A 16,870-nucleotide genomic window follows, 5' to 3' on the forward strand; every position below is an offset into this window, starting at 1 on the left:
CACGCGAGACAAAATACAAAATAAAAATGGCACGAACCTAGTCAGCGAGTAAACTAAGGAGAAGGCACAAGGGCCGGAAAAAGGCTAAAAAGTTACCTGTCCGTGGCCCGGCAGATGGGGCCCCTGCTTTACAACTTTTATATATATAAGAAAAGTCAATTTCATGAAATGACACTTTTTGACCACCAGGGGGCAGCCTGGTGGCCCCCCTTAAAATCCGCTTATGGTTGTAAGTGAGGTAAGATTAAAAAATAACTATTCAATAAAATGCACTACAATACAATCAAAATATCTTTATTTTAAAGTATGTGTCATAAACACTTCACCTGAATGTACCAAGTGATCAATTGTTTTTCTTCATTTTTCCACTCCACCCTCAAAGCCAAATGTGTATATGTGACACTACCAATACAAGTCTAGTCTTGTAGAAACATCCAGATGGTTCCATCAGATAACAAAGGAACTGCTCGTCTGAAAAAAGAAAATCTGACCAATATTATTTCAAGTTTTTTTCTCCACATCCTTACATTTGCTTTGATTGCCAGCTGGACATCTTATTATGTATTCACCCCGTCACCTGGCAAGACACTTTCTCTGCCAGTCCAGTGTCTTTAAAACACCAACAGTCATGACAGGGTGGCTGGTGCCTCCCTGACTTGAATGCAGGTTAATCAAGTTGTAAACTGGGGACGTGTTGGAACACTTCTTAAAAATCACAAGACGTACGCTTGGTGTCATCTGTATTGTGGTAGTTTGAGTGTTTTTCAGAGGAGCTAATAACACGTTTTCAACCCTTTGAATGGTGCACTACCATGTAATCATTTAATCTTAGTCAAATTGCTTATTCATGAACTTACTATCTTTTATGACCAGTTGAGAGTTACTGTTTAAAGCTTTCCACAAAACACACAGCAGCACATTTTTATTAAAAGTCTTGCCATTCAGTCATATACTGTAGATAAGGACAGAAATGTCAGTGTGACTGTAACTAATATGAACTATAGAGAAGATTTGACTCATCAAACATGAGGTAGTTTTGTCTCATTTGGACAAATGCGGCTTACAGTCCAATCTGGTTTATATGTGAACAAACATTTTTCTTGTAAAATTTGGTGCATGCAGCTTACAGTTAAAAAACTACAGTAATTTGCACTGTGTCAGTCAAACATGGCAAAGAGTCAAAACAGTAAAATAGAAATAGAAACAGTAACAATGTTGAAAGTATAGTACAGTATATTATTGAACAAATGAATGAGCAAAAATGTGTATTAATTACTCATATCTATAATATGTCCAACATGTTTCTATTGCACATTGAAAGTCGCATGACACGAAAAGTAGGGGAAAGTGAATAAAACCAATAGGTTCTGACAAATAAGAGCGGAAAATAAATATTGATTATTGTTAAGTGCTCAATGTAAATAAACAAAAAGTTCAGATAAACGTTTAATGTGCTGGAATATAAAAGTGCAAGTCATAATTTAGTGTGATACTCAAATCAGCAGACCTTTCCTTCTCGTTGCAAGTCTTTCCAAACCCACTCGAGATTGGTATCTTCATCCAAGGTGGTGGCAACAAGTTCGGAATAAGCACAACGATCGTAGGGCACAGGCACGAAGTGGAAGTAATTCCAATCCGGAGGATCCATGGGAGTGATGCCCAGGTACTCAATGCACAAGCCCAAGTACACATCTTCAATGTATATAGCTTTGACATGTCTGGAAGCTTCCAGAAGCTTTTTTGGCAGGTCCAAAGACAGAACATAACCCAGTCCCAGAACATAACTTGGGTAGAATGGTTTGGGGTAAATATTTGCTGGGAGATACCACTTGGAGTTGGGATCTCTAAAAACCTCTGCTCCTTTGGCCACATGTCCAGTCATGTAGTTTGTTTCGGGGGCATTTAACAACATGGTAATGAGATTTTGCAAATTGAGGTATATGTCAGAATCAACCTTCATGGCATAAGGGATGCCAGAACAATAGGAGTCCAGCCATTCGAGCATCACCATGCTTTTGATAGTAAGGTTATTATAGCAGTCCATAAAATTGCTCTGGATCAGGTCTTGATGCTCTTTGCTCTCTTGCTGCAACTTCTCTTCAAGCTGCTCGACAGGTTCCCCAGTATGCAGACCCAGGAGAAAGAACACAGTGACGCGCTTCCCCAACACTTCTCTTTGCCCTCCCCATGTTCTGCGGATAACGTCACGACGACGTCTACTGGAGGGCGCCACGGGAACCATCAGCACCACAAAAGGTTTCTCCTCTTCGCATTTTTGGGGCTCATTTATAATGAAGCGATACTCGGATGGATAGGCTACAAAGTATGGGCTTGACTGCGTTTCCCAAACGATAGCAGATGCAGTCGTCGTCCGGTCAATTTCTTTGCCCTGACTTGAACTTTCCTGACCATGCCACCATTTTTTTGCATCATATTGCTTCCACAGTCTAGCTCTACCGTCACTGTTCTCGACGGTTATGTTGTAAAAAAACAAAACCACTGCCAGCAGCGCCAGTGGGAAGAATAGGCAGCGAGACCTGTATGTACCATTGGACCATTTCCTGAGCTTCTTGCCATCCGACATTTCCTGGGCAGACTGATGAAAGACACGACCTGAAATGTAATTAGACGTGCTGGTTACTACAAAGCTCAGTTGTCAAACTAAAAGTCTGAGACTCAGATTTGACCCTCAACCCAACTAAATTTTATGGCCGACTAAAGCTAATAGCACTCTATACTGGATGACAACTTCATGTTTATTGCTTGTGGACTGAAGAACTGTTCTAAAATTGCATATTTTCTTGACTCATTACTCTTATAACAAGCGCCCGACCATCAACAAATCCTGCCTTAACATGAAGTCGGCAATACTTTTGAGTTTAAATAATAAGTCAAGCGTATTTTCTAAGATTCTGATTACAAATTTACTTCGAAATACGAGGCGATTGTTTACATAATTTGACAAAGTTATTATGCATTTACATGATTTTCATTTTTACAGAGGCGGATGATATGAGATAAAATTGCGTTTAACACCATTGCAAATAGTTTGTATTGCATATGATTGTACCCATAAAGCCATCTTTTTTTGCACCTAGTCACTGTTTTACATTAAACACAACATTTATCCTATCCCCTTTTACAATTAACAATCTATAATTATAGCATTGATAATAATGTGACCACAAACCTTTTTCTCTTGATGATCTCCTCAGAATGAGCATGTGTCTTTATCCATTCCAAAAGCAGAGGAAAACATTGTGCCACTGACAAATAAAAATAGTATGACATCAAATACACGGACGGGTCTTTCAGCTTAGAAGTGAAGCTTCTGACAGATAATTCGAACCACCAAAAATCCAAAAGCATGCTTGTTGCCTTGTGTGATCCCAGGGGGGAAAACCTCCTCAGGTCGTTGTTAGTCTGACAGCGGAGCAGAGCCACACCTTTGTTTGCTCCACCTTTTCTTGCAGTTTGTCATTTATCATATTTACTCAACAGACAGGGGGTTGTGGGTGAAATCCACATTCCTCAAACTGTAATCATGCACTCGCATTAAACAACACTTGCTACCACAAGTCAAAAGATATATATGTATTATGAACTAGGGGTGTGACAATGTATCAAAATGCTCTCATCTGGAATCAATATGCAGGCAGTCCCTGGTTTATGAACAAGTTCCTTTCCTACGCTGGCGACGTAACCTGAGTTTCCGCGCAAATCGGAATTAACCCATTAAGTACCCTTAATCCCAAATTAACTATCCAAAAACATGTATTAAACATCTTAATGAAATAAAGTACAAATTGCATACAAACATACTTCTACCCTCCCTTAACATCGATCACACCATAGTTCTTCTTACAACTGACATTTATTTAAAGTGTATCACAACAGTGAGTACACCCCTGCCATTTCTGCAGATATTTAAGTAAATCTTTTCATGGGACAACACTGACAAAATGACACTTTTGACACAATGAAAAGTAGTTACAAGAAAGCCCGCCCATCTCTTTAGACCATGGGACATGGTTCCAGTAATCCATGTGCTTTTTGATATGTCTTCAGCAAACTGTTTACGGGCTTTCTTGTGTACCATCTTCCGAAGAGGTTTCCTCCTGGGATGACAGCCATGCACACCAATTTGATGTAGAGTGCGGCTTATGGTCTAAGAACTAACAGGCTGACCCCTTACCTCTTCAATCTCTGCAGCAGTGCTGACAGCACTCCTGCAACGTGTCAAATGACATTTTGGAGGGAAAATTACGAGCAGTACTCAATTTGGACATTTAGGGATGTACGTTTTTTTCCAAAGGGGTGTACTCACTTTTGTTGCCAGGGGTTTAGATATTAATGGCTATATTTTGAGTTATTTTAGGGGAAAAATCAAAATTAACTCTATTATATAAGCTGCACACAGACTACTTTTCATTGTGTCAAAGTGTCATTATGTCAGTGTTGTCTCATGAAAAGATATACTTAAATACCTGCAGAAATGCAAGGGGTGTACTCACTTTTGTGATACACTGTATTTGTCACATTCAAACTATGAACATACATTTAGAAAATACAATCATGACAGAATTACGATAATCCTATAAAGTAAATGAATAGAGACATTCAGTGATCTCGCGATACTTCGCGCTTCAAACTTCACGCTCTCAGTCCATCGCGGATTTTTTTTCCCAATTAAAAATTAAATAAATAAATGCAGTATTTTATAGAGCTGTCCCCATCCGATTACGCAGTCTCTCACTCTCGCCCCTGCCGCTTTCCTTGGTCAGGCAGTGCATTGGAGTTGCTTATTAAAGTTAAAGATGATTGACAGACATTAAGGTTTGATCTTTCCAGAGACGCTTTTAAGCCGAAACTTCAAAGCGTTGCATCCGTCAGTTATTGTTTAACTTGTTAAACAGTTGCTTTGGTAACTCATTGTGTGTAAGTGAGCAGCTTGAGTGGATTTGAGTGGACTCACTCAATGAAGCATTTAATAAAAACAAGCATTTTTCTACTTTGTTGTTTAAAAATAATTCAGTGGGACAGTAACATGTTTAAAACTTAATATAAGTATTACATTCGAAGTGCTTGAAAACCATTTATTAAAATACAAATATACATATATTGTTTTTTTTTTTTTTTTAATTATACTTTGGGGAAAAAAAGTGAAAAAAATGTTTTATATGTATTTATTTCCAATGGTAAATCTGAATAAATACATTCAACACACACACACACACAAATTTGGGGGGGGGGGGGGGGCTACTTTGCGGTTCTTTACTTATTGTGGTTGGTTCTGGTCCCCATTAACCGTTAAAAACGAGGGATTGTTGTATTTGCTTACAAAAACATACCTTAATGGCTGCAAAATAATACCGAGGGAAGTAAGGTCCAAATGTATGGCAATTCAACAAGGAGAATGGCAGCTCTTAGTGGCACTGGTCCAGAGGTGAAAACGAACACTGCTAGCGTGCTGATAGCAAGCTAACAGGGGGCATCACCGTGCCTGCGCCGTTTACAGTTTTTCTGCCTTCTTGTAATGTTAACTGCCGTTCACCCCCGCTTCCCAACGTGAAAGCAAAGCTCGAAACTAACAGAAAGTAGCGCTAGAGCAGGGGTCGTGAACCCTTTTTGGCTTAAACAGTATTGAACACCACATTTTTTAAATGTAATTCCGTGTGAGCCATACAATATGTTTAAAACTAAAAATACAACCAATGTGTGCATTTTATGTAATTTCAACACTTTTAAAATACAAGGGTTTGGGCTAGTCTCTGAATTGTTTTAATAACATTGTTATGCTGTTGCTAATCAATTTCAATGATGAGTATTTCTTACCATTAATGCAACTTCTGGTGCTGCATTGTTTTGCTGATGTCTTTGTAGTCTGGTTGATACTTGGTGGAGTTAAGCTTCATGCAGGCGTTGAGAAACTTGGGATGCGTCTCTTTTCGTGTTCACCAAGCGCCACGAATCCTGTTTTTCCTCACCAAGCACAGAGCACCATCAGCGCACACCGAAATAAGTTGATCCATCGGTAGATTTTTTTCTTTAGCCAACTCAGTGAAGGACTTGAATAAATCCTCCCCTCTTGTTGTCACCTTTCATAGTCAAAACCTTGCAATCACGCTGAATTGGGATAAATTGCTTATGTCTGTTGACTCATCCAAAGCGAGAGAAAAAACGGTGCCGCATTTATGTCCTTCACTTGCGTTGTCTTAATTTGATTTGACATCATGACAGTCTTCATCCGAAAAGTCGTCAAAAACTTTCCACAACGGCAAATTCCTCTGTCAGTTCCTGCTGAAAAGTATGATGCTCCTCGTCTTTTTTTTTTTTCCCATCTTCTCAAAAGGGTTTCTAAAATTAGTTGACAAACGCGGAAAACGAAACTAAAAACGAGAGTAGTTTATTTCACGCACATGCGTACATCGGCCGCTATTTTCGACAGCAAAATACGGCGACCCCACTTGAACAGTGTTTCTGCGTTGAGTCATCTGCGTTGCCAATGCGATTGATAGATAAATGAAAACATTGATAAACACAACGACTGGAGACAAAACGGCGGATGACACTCGGCGTCGTAAAGTCGAAATCACGTAAGTCGGGTGTGTTGTAACTAGTGTTGGGAATAACGCCGTTATAAATAACGCCGTTACATAACGGCGTTATTTTTTCAGTAGCGGGGTAATCTAATTATTTTTTCCCGCCGTTATCGTTACTGACGGTCAATAGCGGTGCATTACTTACTTTGAATAAATTGAAGAAACTACCAGTTGAAGCGAGTCTACTCTGCTCTGTTTATTTGTCATCCAAGCCTTGGGGTGCGTTCAGGTTCATTGCAAAGAAAATAGTAAACACACATAGCTTACCTTTGCAAGAACGATGGAGTTGCCGTTTGATACGGTCATAATGTGAAGGTTCTGCACCCATCCGCAGCAAAATTGTTCGTAGCTTTGTAGCGATTTGTAATTTCGGAATCGCTGAGGAGTTTAGCAACATACACCAAACAATAAATACAGCGGAATGTCCATTTCGTGTAACTGTGGAAGCCCGTCGACATCTTTACTCCATTTGTCTTCGGCATGCTCATAAGGGTAAACATTGTTCACATCCTTAAGTTTGATCACATATCTATTCTTCACCTTAGTATCGAGTTTGTCTCTTTATCGAACTGGCAAGTTAAAGTTTAATGTCCCGCGAGCCAGACCTGCTTCCAATATGGCTGCATTGTTGTCAAATCTCACGTGATCCCCCATCCTTTGACGTAAACGCTCGAGCCTAATAGCGCGCGTACTTCAGAGCCGGTTGTTTAAATGTGAATTGTCTCGCCCTATGTTTGTATATGTGTATTTGTTGTTAATAAAGTTTTTTTTTTTTTTTTTTAAACTTCAGAGCCAGTGTTTTCACACACAAACCGGAACAGCGCGTGCGGCAAACACACACACGATGCAGAAGGATATGATGGCAGAGCATTCAGAGGAAAATTTGTCCTTAACGAGGTGGAGATATAAACACTATTTCAAGTTGATCGAAATTAAAGGAAAGAACGTGTATGTAAAGTGTAATTTGTGTCCTGGGGCAAAGCTTTTGTCGACATCTGTGGTAAGCAATTCAAATCTGTTTCTTTTTGTTGCACTTCAAATGTAGGATAATTCTGTTGCTGGTGAGGTGCAATAAATATTACCAGGTTCTATAACACAACTACCTGTCTGTTCTTCTCTATTCAACTGACTCGAATACTGCTCAGAAAATTTCAAATTCTTTGACATACAACAACTTCTTTTTAAACTAACGGAGCGTTACTTTCCCTGGTAACTCGTTACTTTTACTATAGAGTAATTCAGTTACTAACTCAGTTACTTTTTGGAAGAAGTAGTGAGTAACTATAACTAATTACTTTTTTAAAGTAACATGCCCAACACTGGTTGTAACCCAGGGACTACGTGTATCATTTAAAAAAGGTGTCACTGTGTGAAAAGAAGAGAAAAAAAAGAACCAACAGTTTGCTCCCAAAATTGTTCATTAGAATAGTGTCTACGTTAGCTCACTGGCTGCCATTGACGGTGCGAGACATCAAAATCATTTTGACTGGATTGGACATTTTGCGCCGTCAATGGCACTGAAACCAGAGCACTCACAGCCTTTGTTGGCATTTACAGGTTACTTCCTGTTGATTTTAGGGCATTTACAGGTTACTTCCTTTTGATTTTGAGTCACTTCTCATTAATTTAAGGACATTCTTGAGTCACTTCCTTTTCAGTAACCCAAATTCAACAGGAAGTGACCTCTACATGTCTGAAAACCAACAGGAAGTTACCCGTAAATGTCCCAAAAGGAAAAGTAAGTGGCCGAAAATCAACTGGAAATGACTTGAAATGCCCCAAAATGAACTCACTGGCTGCCACAGAGACATCCAACCTGTTTGACGTGGGAGGGTTGGCAGCGAACGAACGAACCCTCCCAGTTCAATGGATTGGACGTCTACTAAGGATGAAAATAGCTTGTTTTTCTGTTTATTAGTTTTTCTGTTTATTAGTTGCTTTGTAGTTGTTTTTCAACCTGTTTACCGCTGCACACTAGTGTGCCGTGAGAGATCATCAGGTGTGCTGCGAGAAATTCTTCAATATCGCTTAAATTTTTTTTTTTCTATGTCGTCGGGCAGAGATGCAGTAAGAGGGAAGGAGTTGGTAGAAAGTTGCGGTCGTGTGTAGATGAGTGAGGTATTGCTCGTGTCGCGTTCAAGAACGACTTGGATTTCTAGCCATCAGCCACTAGGGATGGGAATTGATAGGATTTTTACGATTCCATTATCGATATTGCTTAACGATTAGATTCTTTATCGATTTTCTTATCGATTCTAATTTGGGGAAAAAGAAGAACAAACGTTTTGATTGGCATCGAGTTTGTTTAGTCAGAAGTCACAACCTTACAAACTCACAGCGAGATCAAAAGAGGCCCAAAGCCTCAATGTTAACTGTAGCAATAAGTGGCAAATACACAAGAATGTGTAACATTTTACTGAAACATTTATCTAATAGAAATAAAAATATTGGTATATATTGGCAGATAGGTTGTTGTTCTGCCTTTGGCAATCTGTGAGGGCCACATAACTTTTCCCTTCTCTGATGAGGGGCCGGGGTCAGTTTGTAACAGAGAAAGTGTGACGATTGCAGAAGTGCATAAATGTAAAAAACTATTGTTTTTCAGAAAGCCACAATCAAATAACCCTTTCTGGATTCTTTATAATAATAATAATAATAATAATAATTAATAATAAAAACACTATTAATTAAATAGATAATAACCAAATAACCCTCTCTGAATTCTTCAAGGAAAAGGCCAGGAAATAAATAACACTATTGAGAAAAAAAAAATTTCAAAATGGCCGGACCAAATGTGGAGGCGGGCCGTATTTGGGCCGCGGGCCGCAGTTTGGGGACTGCTCGGTTAACGTGTATTACTTTACCATTACATTGAATTGCATGCCTTTTAGTTTTTGTGGCGCTTAAGACGCTCAAGTGGGGGCGCCTTTGCGCTTCCTCACGCGAAGAAGAGCGCGCTTACACCCAAAGAAGAAATGCCGCATCCAAGTAAGTGAGCGAGTTAGGGAGAGAGGGAAACACTTCTACGAGCCTACGTTCTTTGTTAATGTTAATATCTACAGAGGCAACGCCTGTATGTATCATCTTTTGTGTTGTTGTGTTTCCACTCGCGATCGGACACTTAAATCCAGTTGTGTAGTGATTTGAACGATGTGCTAATGCTAGCGAACGAATGCTAACCATTTGTTATTACTGTTATTAGCAGCTAATCATCGCTGATTTACGTTGATGCAAACCTGTTTGTTATTGGGGACGAAATTGATTTGTTTCATTTCTTTTCTTAGTTTCACTCTTCAAGTGATGGTTGAATAAAGTCAGCAAATTATACCAACGTCTTCTGCATCGTCATTTGGGAGTTTAGCTAGCTGTATAGCCAGGACTGAGCCTTAGCCTCTCTGTGAGGACAGCGCAGTCGTATTCCCTCCCGATGCAGTTATCTCCACCTTCCAATGACTGCAAGTCGCTTTGTTGTAATTTTTCCTCGTGAAGTGAAGACACACTTTCGAGCGTTTGAACCTACGTGCTGTCATTGTTATGTTTGTGGCTGCAATGCTCGTGCTTACCCGTCGTAACCTTTCATTTTCACACTCTTTCCTGGTGAAGTGTAGTCAAACTTTGGAGCGAGTGGTTCTTGGCGCCATGCTAGTTTGATGCGTCTGGACAACAACACACGTCACGACGCAATACGCGTCATTAGGAATCGTTAAAGGGATCGTTAAGGCTTTTTCATTGTGATGTCGAGGCCTCGAAACACTCGGAACCGGTTTTGAATTTGAATCGGATTTCGATTCCCATCCCTATCAGCCACCTTATCCATATGTGATGACTGTCAATCCTCCCCTCTGTTTTTTATTCCAATGTGTTTTATTCCAACAGATTGTAGACTGTTAATCCTCCCCTCTGTGTTTTATTTCAATCTGTTTTATTCAAACACATTGTCGAGGACAGCAAAGTGGCTGATGGCTAGAAATCCGATCAGTTCTTGAACCCGTCATGAGCAGCTATCCAACAGTGCCATGGTGCCACGCAAGTTTAAACGTCATCTCCAAACGAAACACTCATTGCTTCAAAACGAGTTGATGGACTATTTTGTTTGCCTTCGTGAAAACACAGAGAAACAAACTTTTTTGAGAAAAACTACAAAGGTAAATTAGTAAGACCACAAAGCCTTGTTGCTGAACTTGTTGCTAAATCCAAAAAGTCCCAAACTGTGGCAGAGACATACCTACCTGCAAAGCCATTGTCAGTGAAATGTTTGGCCCTTCTGCGTTTAAAGACATCGCTAAAGTCACCCTGTCTGATAATTCTGAGCTTTTTAAGCCTAACTGCTGTAAAAAAAAATAAAAATAAATAAAAACAGAGTGACTGAGAGCTGTTGAAGAAGATTCCTGCCCGGATATCGGCTTTGTGTTCATCTAAACAGGGTCAAGTTTCACACTGAGTAAGTATAAATATTGAGAAATTATTTTATAATTACAAATACTGTACAGAAAGTAATTTCGGAACATTTTTGGTTTGTGGTGTGCCGCGAGATTTTTACCAATGTTAACATGTGCCGTGACTCAGAAAAGGTTGAAAACCACTGTTGTAGAATATTCTACAATGATTTTCTGACCCATGTATTTATAATCGTTGTATTGCCATAATGTGAGATCTTTGTTATCGTGAGCCTTGTATCGCATCGTGAGGTTCCCACCACTATTACAAACTGGGAAACACTGTGTGCATCACAACTACAGCAAAGGAAAAATGAATTTCATAACAAACACAATCCGGGATTGACAACAAGTGATGTTGAGGGCATCATATCAAGTTGTTTCTCGGCAAGCTTGAGCCGCTAGAAGCAAGTAAAAGCACACACCCTGTACTTACAGTGTTAAGTGGAAGATTTAATAACTCCTGCACTTCGGTACAAGTGAATGTAACTGTTTGCAAACCAAAATCACCACCCGATGGAAGCTCATAAAAAGAAAAACAAACCAGACGGCGCCATAAAGGTATTAGTGGAAATGGCTGTTGTTGTGTACCCAGGCTGCGACAGATCCAGTACATTGATAAATATGATTCAAGCCTTGTAGCACATTAAATTTGTTTGAATTGATGAAACAAATCAATCAAATACTAAATATATATGTAATACATATATTATTATATGTAAAATATATGTAAATTTAACAGGGATACTATAATAGTTTAACGTTAAGGTTCAGATACATGTACATTTAACTGTGGTAACTTAATCGTTTCAAAACTGATCCAAGACCTTCTTGATGTAACACATGAAAATGTTGTTGGACATATTGAAAGAAAACTAATCATCCTAAATATATTTACATTTAACAGGGGTAGCATTATAGTTTTCTTCTCAACATTCATACATTCAAATGCATTTGGACTCTCTCGCCGTGGCCGCAATCTCGACTTGTCTTTCACAGCAATCTTCATTTGACGCTTCACAGACAGATTTTTTTAACCCTTTAACACTAAATGAGTCAGTGACGACATGTTTATGCATATCATCTTTGAATCCTCCTCATGCTGTAATTACGTCACCCATGTGCTGCTGGTTGGTCTCATTTGAAAGTGGGTAAGTTGAGGTCCACGCCCGTTTTTACTTGAAGTCAATTGACCAGTAAAATGGGAGATAATGTCATTCGAGTTTTATAGTTTTATTGCCCTCATAAATGAACATTAAAACGCTGCGTGGACCATGTGTTTATGTCCATATTTCCATAATTTCTTGCTCTTTTTCAAAACCGACAGCACCACGAACAACTACATATCCCAGGAGCAAGTGTGTGGTCAAGAAGGATGGACGTAATGTGAACATTTTTAATAAATTGCTGAGTGAGGTACAACCTAAGGAGAAGGAGGCAAGGTAGCGAGCGACGGACGGTTGGATTGAGTGAACAACTTTGAAATGTGTGGAATGATTCGAAAACTAAATTTAGCGTAAATTAATGCATTATCCCCTCAACTCGAGGAAGAGGATGGGCCAGATTTGTCGCCGTTTTCTTCTGATGAGTCGGCGAGTGAGAAGTGACAGCAGTGCGCAAACGGCGGAAGAGTGGGCTGTGTGACATAATGTGTGATGTAGCCCTGTGGTTGTCAATGGGACATCAATATTACAAATTCGGACAAAATAGGCCCAGGTGTTAAAGGGTCAATTCGACTCCTTGGTAGGTACTCTATTTTGTTGTACCGTGAAGACTGTAAAGTGAGACGAATTTTACCATCGATGAAGTCAAACATTGCAGCCTCGCTACTAGCGATCCTGTATACAGTGATTATATCATTTATATGATTTCTTGTATGTTGTTAAGCATTTTACTTATTCAGTGAATGCTTTGTCTTCTGTCTTCTGGAGCTGATGATACAGAGAGAGACATTGCCACCACAGTCAGAGGAATTTGCAGAATCAGAAGAGATGTACATGAGATGGCCAGAGAATATGGAACTTGTGATTGAGAGCCTTAACTTATGGGCTCTAAGTGACGGCAATAGACGTCTGATTTATTTGAACTGAGAGGTCTGGCAGCCCTCCCAGTTCAAATGGATTGGCTGTCTACGAGTAACAAACTACTTTTAAAGATACAGAAGGATGAAATGAGCCACATGATTGGACGTCTATCATCGTCAGAGTTAAGCAAGGGAGTAGGTTTGCATAGGGACGGTAGGGACATAACACTAGCAACTTTTCAAGATGCTCAAATTATCCCCACCAACTTTTAAGCAACCTTATTTGCATTATATAATGACAGTTATATAGGTCATTTAGATTGTCTTCCTATGTGTTGTAAGGATAGAATTGATCCTACCATAAATAAGTGAATTACAGTACTTTCATTATGTTCAGACTTACTCTGACCACTTTTCACTCGCTGAATGTGCCAGTCCATTTTTTTCCCCTCAAACGCACGTTTGATTGGCTGATGACTTGAATCCCCCCCCACACGCATTCACAGCCCAACAGAAATACAACATGCCGGACCCTCCTCCACTTCAAAGACAAGGGATATTAGTTTTTTTCTGCCAGCAGCAGTCACTGTAAGTAATGTAAAAAGACGTTAATCTTGTGGAGGTAGGGAACACGCCACAAATTTTGCTACTGCTACAGTGCTTCAAGTAGATCTTACTCACTGAGATTTGTTGAAATAAGAAAAACAGCTAGCTGAAAATAAGCTTAACAGACTTATTTTAAGCAAAAAGTTTGTATATTTAATCTTAAAAGAAAAACTTGTTGGTCAGAAATTTTCTTAATTCAAGAATATTGTTCAAAACATTATTGAAAGAATTTTCCTCTCGATTTAGGTGAAAAATGACCAACTTTTAGATGTATGGGCTTAATACGAACAAATAGTAATATTTACTTAAAGTGGAAGAATCTGGCGCATCAATCTGTTAACTAGACTATCACTCAAAAAAGATGGCGAAAAGTATTTGACTAGATTTAACAAAAATGATCAGATTTAGACGTTATAAATTTGCAGTGTGAAAATTAGTATAGGTCAATACAGATTTATTTTGCATTACTTATTTAGCCTATTAATTGATTAGGTTCATATTGGTGAGAAATGTAGCCCTGAACCCCTTTATCCAAATATGTTTGGTCTTATTAATGTCCCGTCCCCAGAAAAAAAGTGTACATGCAGGTTATGCTGTTATTTCGTCCCTACCAATATTAAGACCAAACCTACAACCTTGGAGTGAAGGTAAAAACAAAATAAGTGTCAGTGATGGATGATACTGTAGCAACTTCTGCAATTGATTCACTCCCCTGAGCGAAGACTTGTGGGGCATCGTTTCAAGTGATGAGATGAGTGATGAGATGCTTTTAAAGGGAACCTCTGACTTAAAGACTTATAGGCTCTAATAAGCCACAATTGTTCTCTTTTACTAAAATATGTTATTACAAACATAAAATATTGCCATTGATTCAAAAATCTATATTTAGTGCCTGTTTTGACCTACGGAGGGCGCCATGTTTTATGCGCGCATAATCGTCATTGCCACAAAATACTTTTTGCATGTGTTTCCCTCTCATAGTTCTAAGCATTGTGCTTTCTTGTGGTAGCTATAAAGCAGATTGTTGATCTGTTGACCACATTAGTCACATAGTATATTTAAACCACTCTTATTTGACATTATTGCATTTAAGTATTTTCTTACGGCATCATAGTATGTTCTGTCTGTACGCATCTAAACAAAACAAGCTGAAAGCGCACGGTAGTACTTTAGGTGTCAAATTAGCCTCTTGTAGGACATTTTGGCAGAACACCGTTTTTTATTCCTAATTTCGTCTCGTCTCATCCAGTCTTTCCGGTTCATTTTGCTTTTGCTGCTCATTTTGTGAAATACCGACAGCAATAGCGTAGGTTTGCATAGAGACGGTAGGGATAAAACACTACCAACTTTTCAGGATGCTCAAACTGTCCCCACTAACTTTTAAGCAACCTTATTTGCAATATATAATGACTTCAGTTATATAAGTCATTTAGATTGTCTTCCCATATGTTGTAACAATAGAATTGACCCTACCTTTATTAAATGAATTATTTTAATTATGTTCAGACTTACATTTACCCCTTTTGCACTTGCTGAATGTGCCGCTCTTTTTTTCCCCTTCAAACCCACGTTTGATTGGCTGATGATTTATGAGATTTATTGTGCCTTAATCATTTAGCCTATCAATTAATTGGGTTCTTATTGGTGAGAAGCCATTCACCCAATTTGTTCGGTCTTATTAATGTCGTGTCTTCAGCAAAAAGCGTACATGCAGTTTATCCTGTTATACAGTCCCTACCATGATTGGGACCAATCCTACGCCCTTGATCAACAGTGATGTCGTGCTCATTAATGTTCCTCTCGGGTTCAAATTGAATGGTTTGAACAGATAACATGTTTGTGTCACTAGAGTCATACTCTGGAGGCCCGATAGCGTGACCAAATGACATCACCGCCCTCCCACGTCAACAACAATGGCGACCAACTAATTTTACAAATTGTATACAAATGAAAACATCAAGAGGGGTTTCAATATCAAATGATTTTAACTCATCGTAACGTTTATCTTTTAAGAACTACAAGCCTTTCTATCCGTGGATCCCTTTTAAAAAACAAAACAAAAGGAAAGACGCAGCAGGGAGGAGAAAAAGAAACATAAAACAGTTTGTGTGAAGAACAGGCAGAGTTAGCCTTCTTATCCAGTCAAAAAGGAGTGGGACACACAAAAAGTTGAAAAAAAAAAAAAAAAAGATTTAATCCAACCCACAGTTTTTTTTTACCATGTGTGCGTACAGAATGTGTGTGCGCAATGCACAAACGTGATGAGTGGAAGTGGGACTGCACCATAATAAAGATGGGGCAAAGTCCAAAGTTAAACCTCATTGCCCTGGGGCAAAAGGCCGAAGTACACTGTCAAGTCATAGGAGCAGTATAAGTGGGAAAAAAAGACTGGCAAAATGGACTCAGTCTTCCTCAAGGCATACCACACACATCCCACTGTGTAAAGGACACAAAAAAAAGAAGACAGGGTCCTGCTTCGCCAATACAAACAAAACAAGAATGAATGAGTAAAAAATTTTTTAAATAAAATACACCAACACGACACCCACTCCCAACAAAAAGGAGAGCATAACACATCAAGTTGTTAACCCTTTTATGTACTCACATTTACAAGCATGCAAACTTGCCACCTTTCGGCGAAATTTCGCCGTTTTGAAAACAAAATGGGTCATTCTTCTGAATCAAGTAGATCCGAGGAGAAAAAAATGGGGAGGGGGTGGGGGTCTGTCAACGAGCGAGTGAAACAGTTAAAACCGTTAAACCGTGAAACTTCAAAACCGTAGTCCATGCTCAAAACTACACTCTAGTCCAGGGGTCCCCATCTGCCGGGCCGCGGACCGGTTTTGTTGCGCATTTGCTACCGGCCGCACAGAAATAATAATTTAATAACGACCGCATTCTGGCCGAATTAACCCTGTGCCCCTGCTTAACACACCAATATCCCTGTCTACTCTAGATATAATACGACAGGATAGATTAGAATGTCGTCATAGAAATCCACTGACTGGACTGCTAGCAGTACATCTTGTTTGTGTATATACAGTAATACAATATATCTATGTGCGCTTGTCCTCGATAATAACGTATTACTGGGCCGCGGGCGCATCACATTTGTTCCCGGAAATAATTAGCCCCCACACGAGCGAAGATGACTGGAAAACAGACGTCTTTGGAGATATTTTTACGGCGAAAAGGGCACCTGA

The 16,870-nt window shown here is 39.3% G+C and overlaps 1 protein-coding gene across 1 annotated transcript; it reads right to left on the bottom strand.

Annotated features, from left to right (window-relative positions):
* Positions 1 to 22: 22 nt before the first annotated feature.
* On the bottom strand, positions 23 to 3,434 carry LOC130915970 (beta-1,3-galactosyltransferase 1). Its single transcript, XM_057836273.1, has 2 exons — positions 3,191 to 3,434; positions 23 to 2,613 (listed from the first exon to the last, which is right to left on the bottom strand). The coding sequence occupies exons 1-2, from the start codon at positions 3,222 to 3,224 to the stop codon at positions 1,499 to 1,501; spliced, it is 1,149 nt and encodes a 382-aa protein (XP_057692256.1). The 5' UTR covers positions 3,225 to 3,434; the 3' UTR covers positions 23 to 1,498.
* Between the last annotated feature and the right edge of the window lie 13,436 nt (positions 3,435 to 16,870).

Source organism: Corythoichthys intestinalis, chromosome 5 (assembly GCF_030265065.1).
Source record: "Corythoichthys intestinalis isolate RoL2023-P3 chromosome 5, ASM3026506v1, whole genome shotgun sequence".
Classification (NCBI taxonomy): domain Eukaryota; kingdom Metazoa; phylum Chordata; class Actinopteri; order Syngnathiformes; family Syngnathidae; genus Corythoichthys; species Corythoichthys intestinalis.

Bases quoted from the DNA above. Each gene is read 5' to 3' on its own strand.
- LOC130915970 (XM_057836273.1), bottom strand. From the start codon at position 3,224: ATGCTCATTCTGAGGAGATCATCAAGAGAAAAAG. The intron at 2,614-3,190 runs GTTTGTGGTCAC...ATTACATTTCAG, and splicing joins GAGATCATCAAGAGAAAAAG to GTCGTGTCTTTCATCAGTCT.